We start from the raw sequence: 20,155 nt of genomic DNA on the forward strand, positions 1-20,155 counted from the left end.
GAGCACGATGGGTAACTGACCAGATAAGCTCTGGAGTCCCCATCAACGCCATCACTGCCACCTTGATGAGGTTTCCTTACGAGCAGCCAGAGCCGCCCCTGCTGGTGTCAGGAGAAGCCCCAGCGGGGTATGCATCCCGTGTCCCCCAGAACATCTCCCGTGGGGTCTCAGCTGAAGTGGAATAGAGGAGGGCTGGCTGTTCTTGTGGTCTAGGGGGTGCGCAGTGCGTGAGAACGCTCCCAGGACCTGCCGCCCAGCTTGGGTCTCGTCCAGCTGGGGTGCACGGACCCTGAAGCTCTCGGGCGCCCGTGCTGGCTGCTGCTCTGTGAGTTCAGCCCAAGCCCCGCCCCGAGGGTGGGGGAGGCTGCTGGGGGTGTCAGACCGCTGGAGACTACGGAGCTGGACGGACCCGGCAGGCCACTCTGTCCTCTCCAACGTCCTCTCACAGAGAAGGGAGATTCAGAGAGGGACAGCGACTCCCAGGCAGCCACAGAGGAAGGGGCAGCTGCGCTGAGACCAGAGCCTGGGTCCCCCTTTTGAAGACCGTCAGAATTCCACCCGCAGCACCGGCAGGGTTTGAAAAGAGCTGGGAAGAGACCCAGAACACAGGCCAATTGCCTCCTCCCCTTCTCTGCAACATACCTGGAACAAGGAAATAGGAGTTCCTGCGATGGGGCCCCTCTTTTGCTTTTAGCTGTTTCAGGGGTCAATACCGGGGAGCAGAGAAGGGGGACTCACCTAGCCCGACACCCTGGGGCCAGGCAAACAGAACCCCTCCCGCGGCTTGGATTAATGCTGGATTTTACCACCTGGCACGGAGCAAATAAAGGCAATGAGGCAAAACAAAACCCATGGGTGTGAGCGTTGCGGATATGCTCCGATATCCCCGCGGCAAGGCATGGGGGAAACTGAGGTAAACAGAAGGCGTGGCTGACTCATCAGCTCCAGCTCCGAGCTCCTCTGGGCCTCTGGGGTCCTAGGGCCATCTCCCAGGGGCTGCTCCCTCCCCCAGGGCCCACTCTGGGGCCATGGAGGCGTTAATCATGACCCAACCTGGGTCTGTGAGCACGAAGCCTGGCTCAGTGGGAGCAGCTGGGGCTCAGGGGGACACACCTGGGAGGGGCGTGCCTGGGAGGTCCCTCCAGAATGCCCCCCTTCCCTGGAGCCTGCAGGCCTGCTTCCCGCTCCCCACCCCCACTAACCCTAGTTGGGAGGTTGAACTTGGACTGTCTCTGGGGGCCGGGTGGGGGGACACTTACGCCAGCTGGGAGTTCTTGTATTTCTGCATGACCCCTTGGAACAGGCCCTTGGGGCCCGAGGCGGACAGGTTCTCGGGAGGCACAGTCGACCTGGAGGGTGCAGGGCAGGAGTGAAAAAGGGAAAAATACTCTGCATATGAGAAGCGGGTCATGGCTGGAGGCAGGCTCGGGGATGGAGGGCTAGCGAGGGGAGAGACTGAAGGACAGACGCAGGGCTCTGAACCAGAGCAGATGGCCGGTCCTCTCTTGTGTGCTGGACACAGCTGCTGTGTCCCTGGATTATTTTTGGCCCTTGGAGGAAGCCCTGGGAGATTTAAATGACCATATAAGACAACAATGAGGTTAACCTCAACCCCGCCCCCAGACCCCCTCCCCAGCCAACCACGCAGGAGGCAGATAGGAAGCAAGGTGACATTCTTCCCCCAGGAGGATGTGAGAAGGGGTCAGCAGCAGGTCCCTGGATGAAAGGCACTCAGTCTCGGGTCGGCCAGGCTGGGTCCCAACGGGGATGGGCAAGAGGTTCTTGGAGGTGCGGGGGACAGGGGAGCATAGCTGGGAAGCCAGACCAGGTCTGTACTCGCACCTCCACCTGGCCGGGTCCTCGTTAGAGGGGCCCGCCGTCCAGGGGCAGGAGCTAACCATAGGGAAGTTAGAGCAAAGGCCATCGTCGCTGACAGGGCATGGAGTCAGACTGACACAGGTTCAAATCTAGACTCTGGCCCATCCTGGCCATGGGACATCAGACAGGTTGAACTTTTCTGGGCTTTGGTTCCCTGCAGAGCCCAGCGTGGGAAGACCGAGGAAGAGGCTGGAGCCCGTGAGCTCAGCAACCGTCCGGGCACAGGGGTGCTCGGCATGCATCCAACATTAATTGGATCATTATTTTGCTTCTCTGAGCCTCAGTTTCCCACCCCCTTGGGCTGTGGTGAGGACAGGAGGGGTGAAAAGAGGCTTGGTGGCCACTCCACAAATCTAACTGATGGGGGTGACCTTGAGGATGGGACGCGTGGCCCATGCCGACCACACCTGTGGCAGCTCGGGCCCTGGTGCTACGGACACCCCAGCAGGCCTGGCTTGGTGTCCTGCACCCCACAGGGGTGTCCTGTGGCTTTGAGGAGGACATCGCTACCGGTGGTGTTTGAAGGTGCTGGAACTCTGACCCCGACAGGGACCCACGCTCTTCTAAGACGGGCCGGAACTTACAGATTTTGTGGCTACCCTCAGCAAGGCCAGGTCATGGGGGAAGGGTGAGTGAGCAGAGAAGGAAAGGATACTCCGTGCCTTGCTTCAGCCCTCTGGGGGCAGAGGGACTGGCAGGCTGGCCCCCTTCACCACCCTCACCGTGTCCTTGCCTTCCTCCATCCCCTCCTCTGTCCCCTTGCGGCCAGCCACCTCCTCCCGAGCACCGCTCGCCTCAACACCACGTCTGCATGCGCTCACCCGGTAGTCCCCTGGAGTGGGTGCCGATGTTCCCGCCCTTTAGAGATGGGGAAACTGAGGCCCCGAGAGGTGGGTCCCGGGCTCACACGCAGCTGCAGCTGGGAATTGAGCTGAGCAGAGGCAGACTCACTTCTGTCTGCAGAGCTCCTGATGCCGCCCCCTCCCCCTCAGGCCTGGGGTCTTCCCTCCTTTTCGTCCTCTCTCCAGCTGTAAGGCCTCCATTCTGACAGGCCCCGCGATTTTGAACAAGCCCCTGCCTCGCACGTTGCGCCTTGGTTTCGCCGTTTGCAAGATGCGGAGGCAGGACCCGAGCGGGATTTTCCTCACTGCTGCGGTAGCTGTGAAACCTTTTTGAAACGAGCTCACGTGGGAACTGTGTGTCAGGCAGAGCTAAGAGACCACATCCTGGGAAGGGAGGTGCACAGCCTGGCCCCGCCGGGGCCCCTCTTCACCCCCCGGAAAGAGGAGCGTGCTGGGGGTGGTGGAAGCAGTCTGGGGCCAGGCCTAGCTCGCGGTCTCCCACCCCGTGGTCTTGACGAAGCCCTGGGTCTCAGTCCGCACAGGATCCTGGGGTCCCGGCCACCCATGCCGTGGCCCATGTGTGTGGCCTCCTGTCACTTACTGTTGTTAGGATGTTTCTAGCAAGGTGATAAGCGCCGTTAAAAACTCACCACATCACCCTAAAACCAGGACTATCTCTGATGGCAAAAAAACAACAGCAAGATGAGGCCAGTGATGCTGGTGGGGGTGACAGCAATGGTGGCGGGGCTGTCCCTCCTGACTGTGCAGGGCACGGCCTCACTTCCAGCCTCCGCATCAGCTGGATGTGGGCAGGGGCTCTGTTGTTCCCCCTTCGCAGAGGAGGAAGCAGACAGACCGAGTTCCCTGCAACGAGAGTTGCCCAGTCCCTGCTCCGTCCCAAGCCTCCAAGCCTCGTGCTGGTGCCTGAAAGGCAGATCGGTAGGACGAGTTTTGTTGATCCCAAATGTCCAACGTCCCGAGGCCAACGGGGTGGCAGCAAGGACACAGACAGCCATAGGCCTCCGGGGAGGGGGGAAAGAGAGCAGGAGCTCCCCTGGGAGCCCTGCAGTGGGTCTTTAACTTGGCTTTAGGGGTAGGTAGGGCCGGTGCTCAGAGCAGCCAAGTGCGGAGCCTCGTGGCAGGGGGAGCAGGGTCCAGGCTGCGGGCCCCACTTCCCCTCGGCCCTGAGCAGGGGAATTCCCAGCAGAGAAAACCACCGGGCCTGAGTCATCAGAGGTGAGAGGAACCTGGCGGGATGTGGGCGCGGGTCATGCCCTAGAGGAGGCCGAGGTAGGGCCCCGGTGCTTCCGTTGGGCCGGCAGGTGGGGGGGGTGTATTAGGAGTGCATCACTGTCCCCCAGCTCCCAGCAGCCGTGTCCCGGAGTCCAGCTAGCCCCTACTTCAGACCGGGTCAGGCTCGGTGTGAGCAGGGAGCGGGGCTGCGAGGACAAAGCCCCCCCAACTTCTCAGTGAGCTGCCAGCTCCAGGAAGGGCATGAAATTGGGCTGCACCTGGCTGAACACCGGAGGCAAGCAGGCCTCTTAAAGGGGGAGACAGCTAAGGAATACAAGGGTCTGCCCCAAGCCCGCCGCCCTCTGTTTGTCCTCTTCCCCGGTCCTCACACTAAGCCTGCGGTAATATAGGCAAGGACAGTGCCTGGCACACAGCAGGCACTTCATACATTTCAATAAATGAAACCACACCAACAAAAGCCTGCCAAGGGGTACGATCCCAAATGTCATCTTGGTTTGGTGCGGTGCCATGGCAGGACCTCAAATTCCTGGAGAAGCAGCCCCAGCCCTATCGGGTAAAGAGAGGAAGAGCTCACGTGGTCCAGCCACCTCCACCCCCATGCCCGTGGGTCTCTGGAATCGGCCTCCCACCTACGGGCCAATCCATTCTTCCTGGGCCAGCCAGTGAGGAGTCCCGTGTAGAAGAGAACGTCATTTCCAAACTGCCGCCAACTTCGGCTTCCCGTCCACAGCCGGGATTTGTTGAGTGGTTGCCATGCGCCCAGCCTCCCGACGGAAACACGTGGCGCAAAGCATCTCCTTTCACCCTCCAGTCCACTTTGTGAAGGAGACGTAATTGGCTCCCTTTTGCAGAAGAGGAAACTGAGGCTCAGAGGTTTGCTTCCTCTAGACCGCTTAGCGAGCTCCTGTTCATCCCGCAAAGCCCACCTGCCCGACGAAGTGAATCCACCTGCTCTGTGTCCCTCTGAAACTGAGGCAAGTCTCTTGGCTGCGCCCTTGCTGTTGGGTCATTATGTGCATCTGGGACCCTCGTTAGATGGCAGGCTCGGGGAGGGTAGGGGTGAGGCCTGATTCACATCCAGGTGCCGGGAAGGCAACGTGCTCATCATAAGAACATGACAGGTGTGGGTGGCTCCACTGGAATTATTTGCAGCTGTGCATACAGCCACCCAGACAAGTTTCTACTTCATGCTTTCCGCCTTTGTCTTCTTAGAAATGTGATCTTTAAAAAAACCAGAAGTTTAAAGGCTGGGAAAACCCAGCTTCCTGGGCCCGGTCTGGCTGGTCCATCAACGTAAGCTTGGGCTCCCTGTTTCCTGACTGCATGAACCCTTCTTCTCTATGGGATGGGAAGTTGGGTCTGCCTTTTGGGAGCTCTCAGTGGGCCCAGGCTTGGCACATGATCCCTATGTGTCTGACTTCACCCCTTACACTGTGGTGGGAGAGGAGCAAGTTGGAAAAAATGGCTTTAGAAGGACACGTCATCTTTTCTCTGGAATGCTGATCTGGCTTTCTTTTCTAGGGTCCCTAAGCTCATTGAACTTTATGTCTACAGCCGCCATTTTGGCCACAAGATGATAACAATAAATTGTATTTGTAGAACATTTTATTGGTTTCAAAATGCATTTATTTGCCTAAAAGCATTTCTGGGGTATCTGCAGTGAGCCAGGCTCTTTGCCGGGCACTGTGGATACAAAAGTGAGCAGTATCTGTCCCTGTCCCCAAAGAGATCAGATAGTATAGTTGGGGACACTCTCAGGAGGCGAGATAATGCCTTCCTAGAGTGACACGAAAACTTGTCCATGAAACAGAGGCAGTCATGACCTGGGCACTCGGGGTGCTCAGGCAGGATGGGGGGAGGTGATTCAAGCTGTGGGATGTGAGGAAGGCGCCAACAATCGCTTTGCATAAGAAAGCTGCAGGTTGGGCTAGGCAAGGTTTTGTTGTTGCCATTTTAAGGAGAAGCCTGTTGGGGCTCAGAAAGGTGAGGTATCTTGCCTGAGGTCCCACAGCCAGTAAGTGACAGATTCGAACCTCCAAGCCCTCTTCCCTTTCCTCTCTACTCTTGCCGCCTCTTCATTCATATTCCTTGATTCCCTCCTGATTCGCTCAGCAAGAGCTGTTTGGTGTTTGCTGCGGGCCACGCTGTGTCCTAGACCGGAGGCTTCACAGGAAGAATGACGGGTGAGGCTCTGCCCTCGGCCAAAACAAATACTTAGAAACTGTAAGCTGGGTGGTGAAGGAAACCGCCCCCCAAGAGAGCGAGGAAGGGGGTGACCTGCTGGACCTGGGAGGGTGGTCAGGTGGGATTTGCTGAGGAGGTGGCGGGAAATCTGAGAGCGCCTGGGACGGGTATGATGTCCTGTTGCCAGGCCTGCTCTGGGTGCTGGGGTGGAAGCTAGGGTATTTGGGGATAAAACGGACAAAGGACTCTATGGGGTTCTGTACTTTCTGAAAAGCCATGTTTGGGAACGGGAGCACAAGCTGGTATGTATCTCTTGTCTCTGGGGACCCTGAATCGCTGTGGCTACGAGGGGGCTGTAATGAGACCCAAACCCCACTTCAAAGCGGAGAGGGGAGAGGAATGGCAAGAGGCCTTTGCAGAACAGCAGAGCTGGTTACGGGTCAGAACTTCCGAGCGGGGCAGACGCTGCTTCTGTTTCTGGCCCCACTGCGTGTGTACATAAAACGGGCACAGAAAGGGCCTTGTTGCGTGGCTTGTGTGAGGATTCACTGAACAGCTGTGTGCTGGGCACGTGGGAAGCCCTCAGTGTGCATCCGGGGGGGCGGGGGGGAGGCATTGGCTTCCCCAGCAGGGCCCACCTTCTTCCAGAGATAGAAGGGCCGAACTGAACCCGGGAGCTTTCAGCTCACATCCAGAATGAGAAGATGCCCGTTGAACCCCGTCCCCTACAGTACTCGTGCCTGGAATTTAGATGATGGCTGCACGACCCTGGGTAAGTCACTTCCCTTCTCTGTGAGAGCCTTTCTCCCAGGAGGCTGGGAAGTGTTTGCATCCCATGGTGGGTCTCTACTTCCTCACCCGCCAGAGGAAGGAAGAGGTCAGGACCTGGACCTCATGAGCCCACTCAGTGCTAATGTTTATAAGTGTCCCCAGGACTCCCCAGGAGGCTCCCACACTGGGGAGAAGGCTAAAGATGCCCCCTGGGGGGGGGATGCTCTTCTCTCTATCTGATCCCCTCCTGAGAAAGAGGAACTTGTGGTCTGACTGAGGCTGAACCAGTTGGAAGAGGAACCAGGGCCTCCCAGAGCCCCGGCCATGAAGAGTCTTTGGCTCCGCGTCCTCACTTCTGTTTTTCAGGCTGGGTTCCAGAATGGGACCCCCTCAGAGGCAACTCAGTAACCTGGAGCCTTCCGACTTCCTCCAGCCGCCCAACGAGGCCGCCTGCCTTCCTCTTTAGAAGGGGCTCCTCAGTGTGGGGCATCCCAGGCTTTTGTCCCGTCTGCCTGGCAGAGAAGGTGTAGCCTCAGCAAGGGCCAAAGTCACTTGGGGAACGTATGGTGGGTATCACCGGGGGACAGTGCTGGGATGTACTGCCACCCACCGTCATCCCTGTCCGCTGGGACTGGACATTGGAGATGGTCTGTCTGCTGTTGCCAAGAGAGCTTAGGGACTTGCCCAAGGCTATATAGCAAGTCAGCTGGAGGCTGGAGACAATGAGATTTTTTTTTAAGTAGGCTCCATGCCCATCCAGGGGCTTGAACTCACGACCCAAGAGCCTCACACTCCACTGCCCAAGCCAGCCAGGCACCCCTGGAGACAATGAGATTTGAGGCTCATGTCTCAAGACCATAGAACACAATCACCCAGCAATTCTTCTCCCTCAGCCACCCACCCCCAAATACACACTTGACTTGGACTCAGAAACAAAAGCATTTTTAAATTTATATATTTCCTTTCTAAAAGCCTTTGAAGATCCAATGCTTAATCACCTCTCTGGGCTCCCGCCTCCTACCAAGAAGGTACCCTCTGGATCTATGCTGTCCAGGACTGCAGCTCCTGGCCACATGTGGCTAGTGAGCCATTGAGAAGCATCTAGTCTAAACTGAGATGTTTTGTGAGCACAAAATACACACTGGATTCCAAAGACGTGCTATTGATGACATGTGGAAATGATAATATTTGAGACCTAAATTAATTTCACCTGTTTGCCTTTACTTTTTAGCGTGGCTATTAGGATATTGAAATTTGCATATGTTTCCGCAGGTATGGCTTGCCTCCTATTTCTATGGGCACAACACGGGGCTGCCCTACATGGTCCTGCCGCTGGAATGATGAGGTCACGCTGAGACCGGGGAGCCAGGGTGAGGAGGTAGGGTGGCTTTGCTGGGTAGATGTCATTTGCTTCTCAGACACGTTTTCCCGGGGAGGCTGCATAGGTAGGATGGGGAGCTGTGCTTGGACTCAGACTGTTAGCTCCATCGCATTCAAGCTAAAGTCAGCGGTACAAAGCCAAGCCATGCGCTCTGCAACCAGGTCGTTCCAGGCTCTGCCACACCATCTACCGGCTGTGCAACCGGGGGCTAGTTACCAGCCCTGAGCTTCAGTTTCCTCGTCTGTAAAATGGGAATATAGCATAGAGCCTTCTGGAAGGTCCTCAAGAGGGTTAAACGAGGTGAAGTGGGTAGAGCACCTACCGCAGTGCTTGGTACCCCCAAAGCTCAGAAGGGCTTAGATAACAAATGTAAGTCACTACAATGTAAACATGCACCTTACAGACCAGGGGACTTCGGTCTTGCATGAACAGTGTTTGAAATCTGCACCTCACAGCTGCCTAGTTGGCCCCGCCTCGCTCACCTGGTCCATGGGTAGAAATGGGTAGGTTGGCGGTTGACACACGTGGACGCAGTGGCCTCGGCAGTGGTTGGACCCCGAGTCTTGTCAGCCAGGCTCTGCTCAATGGCCATCTGGACCAGCTCATCCTCGCTCAGGCTGCTATACAGGCTGTATTCCTCATGCCCGATGGCACGCTGTCTGCCCCGAGCACTGATCTCCGCAGTCATCCTCTTCCCCCACTCACCTCGGCCACCAGAGGAGGCACTCCGTGGGGAGGAGGAAGCAGCAAATTAGAAAGCCCTGTGAGCAGACCAAAAGCATCCTGGTCACTAACAGGTCTTTTGCAAGAGAATTATGTTTACCAACAGGGAAGGCTGTGCTTTCCTCTGGCAAGCTCGCAATCATTTTTTATCCAATCGTGTTGTCATTTGAACCACCCAGACACCCATTCATCTACACATCTATCCATCCACTCATCTTCTCATCAGTCTGTCCACCTCTTTCATCATCCATTCCATCATTCACCCATCTGTCCATTTGTTTATTCTCCCATGTGTCCATCTGTCTACCCATCCACTCATTTACCCAACCACATGTGTCTATTTACCCAATGATCTGATCATCCATCCATCCAACCATTATCCATCCCCTGATCTATCTGCCCACCTACCTGTCCATTTATCCATCCACCTCCCATCCATCCACTCATACCTCTATCTACCCAACCAATCATCCACTCATCCACCATTCATTTTTCCACTCCAGACAGCTTGTCTACCCACGCATGCATGCTTCATTAACTGGGAGATCACTTAGTGGGCACCTACTTTGTGTCAGCCCCTCCTCTAAGCCCTGGTGATACAACAATGATGCCAAGGGACAAAAGTCCCTGCCTTCAGGGAACTTACACAACAGTGCTTACAACCCGTCCTTCCAGTTACCCAACAACATCCTATGCCAGCATTCCTCCTCATCTCTGTGCTGTGCTACGGCTGAGAATGTCGGATGGGCCACCAAACCAGACATGCGCCTGCCACGTCAGTGTGCTCGATCCAGTTAAAATCAATCATGACAGTAATTTGCCATGTGAATTCCAAGGACTCCATTCCTTACAAAAAATTGCCTCAGGGAGAAGTGAACTTTGGTTGAATCAACTGATTTTAGGAAATGAAATAAACTCACTCAGCCTGCTTTTTGTTTTGACTGGCTGACAAGCAGTGTGACTGCGGGTCAAAGGTTCTTAGCCCTAGCAGGACATGAGAACCACAGGAGGCCATTTAAAAAATACCCAAAATACCAGTGCTATAATTTGGTTGGTTTGGCAAATATTCGCTCCCCTCTTCTCAGCGGCCAGGCATCCCCCCTCTCTTCTCCATTGAGACTGGGCTTGGCCATGTGACTTGCTCTGGTCAATGAATGTTGGCGGCACGATAAAGCAGCCCTTTGACAGGTGCTTGGGCGTGGGCCTTGCCCTTCTGGAGCACCAGGAGAAGAGCTCCCCATTGGAGCCACCGCCCATTAGCTGGGCTCCAGAGTGAACCGACCTGGGGCAGCCTGAGCCCAACCTGCACAGGGGAGCCCCACCCAGCAGACCCTGCACCCTGAAGCCTACGTCAAACCCTCTGCGGCAACCTGCAGACCCAGATCATGAGAATCAATGCTTATTTGGGGTGCTTATCTACCCAGCATTCTTGTGGCTCTAGTTAACTGATCCCCGAAAGGCTAGGCAAGGTGCTTCACAAAGAGGATATCCAAGGGCCAATAATCAAATGTAAGGATGCTTGACTTTCTAAGTGTTTGGGAGGACACTCAAATTAAGATCCTCGTACAGTACTACTCTCTACCCAACAGCATGGCTCAAGTGGAGGGACGCCTGGGCGGCTCAGTCGGTTAAGCATCCGACTCTCAATTTTGGCTCAAGTCATGATCTTGGGATCGTGAAATCGAGCCCCGTGTTGGGCTCCTGGCTGGGCATGGCGTCTGCTTGAGATTCTCTCTCACCCTCTCCCTCTGTCCCTCCCCCACCGCATTGCACACACTCTCTCTGTCTCTAAAAGAAAAGAATGGCTCAAGTGGAAAAGATGAGCACTAGCAAGTGTTGAAGAGGATGTGGGGCCACGGGAACGCTCACCACCGCTGGCAGGAGTGGCGAATGGTAAAACCACTTTGGAAAACCAATGGCGTTTGCTAAAGCTGAACCAACACATCTTGTGACCCCAAAATTCCACTCCTCGCTCTGTGGCCAAGAGAACCACGTGCAGGTATTCCCCGTAAGACAAGTTCAAAAATATTCATCGCAGCGCTATTCATAATAAAACCAAGTGGCAACTACCCAAATGTCTATCGGCACTTGAACGGGTCACCGCGTTGTGGTATATTCCCACGATAGCCTGCGTGCCCCAGTGAAACAGACGGAGCGCGACGGCTCACAACAGGAGAGGCTCACACAACCACAGTGAGCAGAAGAAGGCGGATAATGAAGAACATGTGTACGTGATTCAGTCTGTGTAAAGTTCTAGAACAGGCAGACTACATTAAACTATGGTGGACCTTTGGTGGTTACTAACGGGGAGGAGATACGAGGGAGACTTCTGGGGAGCCAGTCAAGCTCTACTTCTTGATCTAAGTGGTTACAGGATTGGTTGGCTCCGTTTGTAAGGACGCTGTTCCTGTCTGATTTGTGCACTCCTCTGTGAGCACATGATCCCAAAACAACACATCTACTTAAAAGGTGGGGGCGCCTGGCTGGCTCAGTCAGTAGAGCAAGTGACTCTTGATCTCGGGTTGTGAGTTCAAGCCCCACGTTGGGTGTGGAGCCTACATAAAAAGAAGAAGGATTTTAAAAAGAAAAATAATAATTAAAAAGTATATATAATAGGTTCTAAAGGGTATTGGTGCTTGGACCCCGTCTCAGACCAAGTCAGTCGGAATCTCCAGGAGTGTGGCCCGGCTATGACACCTCTCTGAAAAGCTCCGCCTGTGCTCGGGAACCACCACTTTGGAGAAGGATCGATCATAAAGCAGGAGTAGAGGGGGGACTCCCATGGTGTGGGGATGGGGCAAGGGGCAGGACCTGACACCGGGCTAAGCTCTTGATAGACACTCTCATAATTCTGGTAGCAACCCAAAGAGCAGCAACTCTTGCTCTATAAAACACCAGCAAAGTTATTAGTAAGCAGACCTGGGCTTTCCAAACACAGCGGGAGGAGGCTGCAGGTGTGAAGACAGTGGATTAGCGGCGCGAAGGCATCTGGGACCGAAGATTCTGTGCCCTGCCACGGTCTGGCTGGTTATCTGTCATTGCCCTCCGTCTGCTTCTCTGCACCCATTCTGGCTGGCTTGGGCCCGGACATCCTCCTGCCGCTTCAGCAGTGGCCTTCACGTGGTGTCCCAGCCCCACCCACCCACCGTCTCCTCCGTGCCCCGCACCCAGACCTCACCAAGTCCCTCCTGGGCCTGCGCCCGTGGCCTGGGCCTCCCGGCCCTTCGAATCTAGTTCTCACTCTCCCTACACCCTCTACCTCCGCACACCTGACCTTCCAGGTAAGGCAAAGACACACCTTTCCCCCAACACCCCTGTGGCTTCCACCCCAGTGCCCTTGCTTGTCCTGTGCCGAACTGTCTCCTTCCTTTCTACACTCTCAGAATCCATTCTCACTCTTCAAGGCCCAGAGCAAGTGCCTCCTCTTCCAGAACACCTTCCAAGAAGTGTTCTGCTGCGACAACTTCTCCCTCTGGGCTGTGGTCAGAAGTCCCTATGTGGACTTGACCCTGGGTCCTCTTCCTAAGGCCATGGGAAGAGAAGCCCTAGTTAAAGTTTACTGTACCCCCTTGACCACCCACCCAACAGCTGGTTCCCCCAACTTCTTTGACAGCAGGACCTGGCTTTGTTCAGGCAAGAGTGAGTCCTCGTCCCATGGATGAATCATGATGGTTCCAAGCACGTTGGAACAATCTTACCCCTTTGGCCAGTTTTGACTAGTTTAGGGTGGACGTAAGCCTAGCTTTGTCCAAAGACATATAAAGAAAATTCTGCTGGGACTTCCTAGAAACAGCCGTCCTTTTCCTAATGAAAGAGAGATCAGTGAAGAAAATAACTCCTTGCCCACATCCCTGCTTTGTGTTTAGAGGACTTGATGCTTGGTGCAGCAGCAGCCATCTTGTAACCATGAGGGGAACAGTGCTGGTACTATGAGTTTGACAGAGTGAATGATAGGTCTTCTGGGTCTTTCACTATATTGTTGATCTGCTGAACCAAAGCACCCACCCTGGCCTGCTTGTTAGGTAGAGACTGAAGATCCTTCTGGTTTAAGCCAGTGTTGGTTGGGTTTTCTGTTATATGCAGTCAGAATCATCTTAACGCATGATTCTCAGGTCTGGTCAAGAATCTTGAGAACATACCAAAGCCCTGATCTCACCCCAGACCGATGGGCTCAAAGCCTCCAGGCTTCCCTGGAGTTCAAGGCCTCCCTGACAATTTTAGTATATAGCCGGGCTGAGAACCCTTTTCTAAATCAACACGTCAGGCAGCCATGCTAGTTTTCCACACTGGGGGAGGGGGAGGCGGAGGGGCATTGTGACCTCAAAATCACTTTGTGCCTGATCAAGGCGTTATCTATTTTTGCAGCAACTTCGGCATTAGTTTTGTTTATTGTAAAAAGAGCCAAAGACTGGGAATCACAAGACCTCAGTTCGCGTACCAACTCACCGTGAGCACCTCTCTTCCTCTCTCAGGCCTTTGGTTTTTCCATCTGTTAAATGTCAGGATGGCCTAGAGCACACCTTCTGACCCTCCAAACCCACGGGGGCCCAGCTGGCCCAGGCCCCCTTCCCAGCTTCCCTGTGCCTGAGGTCTGTGTAGGCCCAGGTCAGCCTTCAGGAGGGTGGGGAGTGAGCTCTGCCCAGTGAGAGGTGACCCCTTGGCTTCCCCTGGGCCCCCATTGTTGTGCCCCCATCCGAGGGCATCTGCTCCAGGCCAGGGGGCAAGGGGATGAACCCTGGAGAGGGACAGAGACCTGGGTTATAGTCTCCATGTTGATACTAGAGTGCTGTGTGACCTTGACCAAGTCCCTACCGCTCTCTGGGACTCAGTTGTCCCCTTGCAGAAACCGAGGTTTGGGTTTCCAAGTGCTCTTCTGGCTCCTTAGCTTCTATAACTCTGTGCGACATTTGGATTATCTTTGTGCTATAAAACCCCAAACTCTGTCCCTGAGGGTCCCCTCTGGCCACCTTTACAGGTCTACCATATGCAAAGAGCTTAGCCTTAGTGGTGGGGAAATAAGGAAGCAGGTGGAAGTAGAAGGATCTCAGATCCAGAGGTCAGGAGCCCAAAGTCTAGTTCTAATTTGCAACTGACGAGCTAAGTCACCTTGGTTAAATCACTTCCCCTTGCTGGGCCTTAGTTCCTTCAACAGTAAAAATGGGAGTGAGACAACCCACTTCGCCATGTTGTAGGGGCCATCTTTGCACTGGGGCAGCGACTGTGTAAGAGGTAAAAGCATTTGACAGGAAGCCCTCCCAGCTGTCACCCAGGCAGCCACGGGCCCTGCAGACTGGCGTGGGCTGATCAGAGGCGTATGGACAGCACCCGGCTACCTTGCCCCTTCCCTGATGAGATGCCTGTGGGAGGAGCCATGTAACAGTCGCCCATACCTGCCATCTACTACAGTCAGTTCCAGACTCACCAGGCCCTCCCCCTCGGGTCTGGCAGCATCCAGAGACTTCCCTGCTTATCAGTCATTCCCCGGCATGGCCCTGATAACAGCTCGAGAAAGTAGGAATGTTTTTCTGTTGAATTGACATTAATTCTTCTATACCTCCACTCCTTCTGAAAGGACCTGATGCCCCGACGTGATTGTTCCCATTTTACAGATGAGGCATAAGGTTCAAGGAGGGGAAGGGAAAGGTTTGCACAAGGACAGAGAGCTGGAAAGCTGGGATTTGGAGCCCCAGTGTTCCTTCTGGGAATTCTAGGAATGCCATCCGAGTAACTGGCACACACCTGGGCTCTGAGCAGGCAGGGCTAACACTGCCATCCTCAACCAGCCCGGCCACCTGATCTGCACCTGTGCACGGAGCCCACATCAGGCTCTGGCCAACCCGGAGGAAGGCGCACACAGACAGGCGAGGCAGGGGGTGACCTTGAAGGGACCCTGATGGAGAGGGTCTCTGCCTTGGAGAGGGCGAACTCCCCCACCCCGCTGTGAGCCCAGACTTCTCTTGCTTTTCCCACTGAGATCCTCAGCCTTGGAGGGTCCTTGGGTAAATCATGTATCTTTAGTCCCCATACGTGCAAAATAGAGACACTAGTAAGTACTGTCAGGGGATTGGTGTGAGAATCAAGGGCTCAGGCATGCCTGCCAGGGACACGGGGGCCCATCTCTTGGGGGCGTGGCTGGGGCTCCTCAGTCCCAGCCTGACGAGCAGTTATAAAAGCAGCCCGTGGGGTCAGCTTGACCAGGTTCAAGCCACGGCTTTGCCAGTTATTCGCTGTATGATCTCCTAGAATCTCAAATTGTCCATCTATAAAATGGACATAGTAAGATCACCTCTATCACGTCAGAGCGAGGGGCTGTGAACCTGGGAGAGGCCCTGTCCTTTTGGCCTCAGTTTCTCTCCTCTGCACGCTGCCTAGCTTGATTTCTGAGGCCTCTGCCTGGGGCTGGGCTACCTTCTAGGCCTGAGTCCTGGAGAGAGGCCAGCAGTCCCAAGGGACCTGTGAGAGGCTGACAGGAATAAAAAAAATAATCCTTTCCCAGAGAAAGCAGGAGGCCGGTGGCTTTGCCCAGGCAAGCGAGGCGCCTGCAGGGGGAGCAGAGTTCAAGCGTGGCCAGTCCAAGGCCAGCTTGGAACAGGGAGACCAGAGCCACCCTGGTGCTTCTAGGGGCTCCTCCCTTACCCCTTTGCAGCGCCCCAAACATTGGCTCCAATGGAACCCTCTCCCCAGGGGGCATCTGTAAAATGGGACAACAGTGACTGCGACCATTCCTTGAGTTAGCACATGCAAAGCACTCAGAGCAGTACCCAGTCCATCCGTAGTCAGTGCTCCTCTAAGCTGGGCCTCAGTTTCTACATCTGTGAAATGGGCATAGAAACATGGGTCCTTTCAGGACTGTGCCAGGATTAGCATTGGAAAAGTGGTCCTTCGCCCCCCTCCCCACCCCATTCCTTCCTTCTCCACAAGTCCCAGCTGGCTGACAGCCAGGGTCTGCCTGGGAAGTGACAGTGGGTCCCTGACTTCCGTGCATGGGGTGGGGTTTCTGGGGCTGTTTGGGGGCTGCAGTGGGAGGAGTGACTCCCAGAATGTCTTATTGGAAAACTGATGCTGGGGGCATGGCTGGGAGGGCAAGGGGCAAGGAGGAGGACTGACAGTCGCTGTCCGAGACACCAGGCTCCCTTGCAGCCAGGGACCTGGGTCAGAAGTGTGAGCCTGGACAAGCTCCTTCCGTCCTTAGACTGTTTGTAGATGGAGCCTTACTTGTCCACCTTCCTGTTTCTCTTGCCTGTCACCTGGCTAGTCATCCTTCCAGGTGGAAGTTTCTGCTCTGGATAAGAGGTGAGCGGCCTTGGGGAGATGGGGAGTGTAATCCAGGCCACCTTGCTTGGGCCCCAGGAGGGGCTCAGGTCAAAGCCCCAGGGTGGGTTTTTGCAGCCTGGCAGAGCTGACTGGCCTTACAGCGGCTGGGAGGTTGGGCCTTTTGTTCAGACTCTAAAGATTCTAAGAAGCCCCTCCCAGCTCTGCTAATCCCAGAGCCTTTGATGTCCTTTACGAGCTCCTGGCTTCTAACAGGCCAGGACTTTCCGGCTCCCAAGGTTGGGCCAGGATTGCTGGAAGTTACTGAGGGGAACTGCTCCCGGCAGCAGGCAGGCCTCAAGCCAACGGCCACCCCCAACACAGGCGCTCTCCCCGTTGTATGGAGGGGAAGCTGAGGCCCCCCACCCCGGAGGGGCCGGGACTGGCACGGTCACCCAGGTGGGAGGTGATGACCGGAGGTTTGAACCCGTCCAAAGCTGGCTCTGCTCCCACTCTACCATACCGCGGACGCTGCCCCTTGGGTGGGTAGGGGGAGACTGGGGCTCCATCTGAAGGGGACGTGAGTGAGCCTTGCTGTCTTGAATCTGCGTGAATCGCTCCCAGCGGTCCGGACCCTGGCACAAGCCTCGCTGGTTTATCTAGGTATTGGCATTCACGGAGGGAGTCACCCAAAACAGGAGGAAAGAGGGTGAGGAGAAGAGAGAGAAGTAGGAAAAAGGAGGGGGAAAATCTTTTTTTGCATGGAAAACGATCTTTCCCAAGGGGAAGCGTAAATCCCACACGGGCCCCAAGGTCCCAGATCTGAGGCAGTGCCTAGAGGACCAGCTCCGAGAAGCATCAACAAATGCTTCCGTTGTATGGCTTTGGGCCCCAAGCGATGGAACCTCCAGGTCCGGGTGTCAGTCGCCTTGGCCTCAGCCTCCCAGATGGAGGGCTCTTCTCTGACCTCCTGCCCAGCCCGGCTCTCCACACCCCTCCTGGCCCATCTCCCTGTCCTTCTCCTGCTGCAGCCAGGCCCATCAGCGGGGCTCGGGCACAGACAGGTCTGGGTGCCAGATTCCAGGCCCCAAGCCAGTTTCTGCCCAGAGCTCAGCAAACACTGCCGGGCTCCGCCACCTATGCGGGCAGCCTGGGGTAGGGGTGAGGAAGGGCGGGGCTTCTGGTGCAGGTCTGAGCCTCCCATGGCTCTGTCCCTCTGCAGCCCAAGCCCAGGGTTGCCCAGCCCTGTCCTGGGCACCAGGAGAGCGTGGGCCCTCGCATTGGCCCCTGGGTAGCAGGGGGTTCTGGAAGCTCTAGCTCCGGGCTGCACACTGGGAAGGTTCAGTGGGGACAGGAGGGCCCTCCCAGCCCCGCTCCTCTCACCTGGACCCAACCTCAGGGCTGGCTGGAAATCTTTGAATTGGGATCCCATCAAAATCTTTCTCGTTTCTGTTTCCCCACCCCCCACCCTCCTGCCTTTATCTCAATTTCTTCTCCTCTTGGCTTGCCCTGCATTTCCTCTCTTTGTCTACCCCTCTTCTTTGTGTCCTTTTCTTTTAAAAATCCAGCGAATTAGGAGTCGGTTAACTTTGACGTCACCACCACCTCTCCGAAACCTCTCCCTCAGCTGCGAAGCTCTTCAGGGCTTCCTTGATATTCCTGGGCATTAATGAGTCTAAAAGAAGGTGCTGAGAATAAAAAAGATACAAACCAGTCCCATGACAACCACCTCCCCTGGGCGGCCTGGGCCTCTGCAGCTCAGGAACGGAAGGACACTGGGCAGGTCCAAAGATATTTTTGTGTCTCCTTCGGGAAAACTCTCTTGGATCTAGTCTGTCCACAATATACGCGGACCTTATGATGCCCTGACCGCGCCAGGGACGGGTCTGTTTACTGCTGCGCTGGGCCCCAGGGAGGCCGTGGCGTTGAATGGGGACGCCAGAGGCCAAGAGGCTGGGATTTGATCCCCAACTCCAACAGTCCTAGCTGTCTGGCTCCAGGCAAGACCCTCAACCTCTCACAAACTCAGTTTCGCATCTGGAAAATGGGAGTAACGATCACCTCTCACTCAGGAGGCCCTGGAGAAGAGTGAATGAGAGCAATCCCCTAAAACCCTGGGCCAGAGCCTGGCTCACAGTCAGTGCTCCGTAAACGCCCGCGGGTATCGGATATTGATCACCATGTTATTCGTGGTAAGGTCACCCGGGGCGGAGTCTCCCAGGCACTCACAGCCGGCGCTGTTTGTGCAAGAATGGATGATGCAAACGAGAACAGTGCCAGGTGGGGGTCGCTGCCAGCTCCCGGAGGAGGCAGAGCTGTAAACAGTCCTGCCACCAGCTGTCGGGACCCATCCAACTGTTTTGGAAGGGACTGGGGCATCTGCCACTGGCTGCCTCCCTGTGCTCTGCCTCCTGCCTCCGCTGCAGAGGGCAGGGCCTATGGCTGCTAGGCTGGCCCCAGCTGTCTCTGTCTGGGCCCGAGAGCTGTCTCCACCCCTGCCTCACGCCCTGAGTTTCCCATATGTGAGGAGAGCCCTGCTGTCCTTCCTGTGCTGGGGAGGTGGGGGGCGGTGGGGCTTGGCCTCTGCTCTGCCTTGTGTCTCCTCGTTTACCTGGCCTCCCTACAAGGCGCTGCCTCTCTTCCCCCTCATCCCAGGCCATTCCCCTGGCGACTGAGGAGCAACCTGAAGTCAGATCCCACCTGCGCCTCCTTTGCACAAAAACAATTGGAAAACGTTCCTTCCTCTCGCCTGGGGGGGGGGGAGCTGCACCACCCTCTCGCTTCCCTCCCCCCCCCGCCCCCCCCCCCGCACCAGTTTTGTCCCCACTTCTCCCCTTCACGACCTTTTGCTGTCACCACTCTGCACTTCACTTCCCACCAACACTGCAGACCCACCCTGACGTGTCCGCCCGAGCTACCCCTCCGCCTGGAGGTCCCTCTCCTGCCCCTCTGCCTGGTGACATCCACCCAGCTTTTCAAAATCTGTCTCCTCCCTGGATATGTCCTCATGCTCGCACACACACACACACACACACATGCACACACATGCACGCACACGCACACACACGCACGCACACACAAGGTACCCTTGCATCTCTGCAATCCTACAGCGCTCTGTTAAATCTCACGGAACGTCTCCTTCTTCACATTGTCTCTGTTTGCCGATTGGACACCCCCCTCCCGCCCCCATGAGCCCCAAGAGGTTGCAGGTACAGCTCCGGGCACCTGGCTGCTATCGCCCCACAAAACCACGCACATAGAGGTACTCCCTAAATGCCACAGGACATTGATGGCCACATGCGCAAACATAGCTATCTATCCACCTGACCTAAAAGCCTTTCTGAAAGTCATCTGTCCCCCACAGACACTGCCCAAGGTCCACGGCACCCACAATAGCACCGCTGATAACCCCGCTCCGTTTCCATGTTTAGAAGGGCACAGTGGAGTGAAATTCGGAGCGAGCGTCCTCCAGGAGAATGTGTAAGTACATGCACACGGCTGATTCTCTGTCCCCAAGTCCAAAGTGAAAGTCCCCAGCATGCTTGATAACACAAGAGTAAGCAGAGAGAAAGAGAGACGCAGGCAAGGAGTCTTGACGATAAGGAGTCACCAACAAGCAGCACAGGGGTTAAGTCCCAGCCAAACAATCTTTCTTGAAGTCAGTGTAAGAAACTTGAAAGCATGCATTACCTGTTAGGCTCTGAAACAGGGGCACACAATTCAGGGGTACTACAAAGGGTTTTCTTGCGAGTGCCTTAATTCAGAACATGCTCCCTGAGTTTTCCTTCTGCCCTGGCCCTGAGCTCCTGTCTGCTCTGCCAGGCAGATCTGAAACGCTTTCCTCTGAAGCAGGGAGTTTATTTCGGGCCCA

At 55.7% G+C, this 20,155-nt stretch overlaps 1 protein-coding gene across 2 annotated transcripts in view; it reads right to left on the reverse strand.

The window, feature by feature from the left end:
• ASB2 (ankyrin repeat and SOCS box containing 2) overlaps positions 1-20,155 on the reverse strand; it is a 37,338-nt gene extending 17,183 nt beyond the window's left edge. The window contains exons 1-3 of one of the 2 annotated variants that reach the window (XM_045815795.2): positions 19,975-20,155; positions 8,793-9,071; positions 1,260-1,349 (exon numbers count right to left, since the gene is read on the reverse strand). In XM_045815795.2, the coding sequence (XP_045671751.1) occupies positions 1,260-1,349; positions 8,793-8,998 (296 nt within the window). In that variant the 5' untranslated portion in view covers positions 8,999-9,071; positions 19,975-20,155. The remainder of the gene's footprint in view (positions 1-1,259; positions 1,350-8,792; positions 9,072-19,974) is intronic. The other variant, XM_045815794.2, reaches the window with a different exon arrangement.

The sequence above is a fragment of the Ursus americanus genome, chromosome 26, assembly GCF_024610735.1.
Source record: "Ursus americanus isolate L20-20 chromosome 26, mUrsAme1.1.p, whole genome shotgun sequence".
In the NCBI taxonomy this organism is placed as follows: Eukaryota; Metazoa; Chordata; class Mammalia; order Carnivora; family Ursidae; genus Ursus; species Ursus americanus.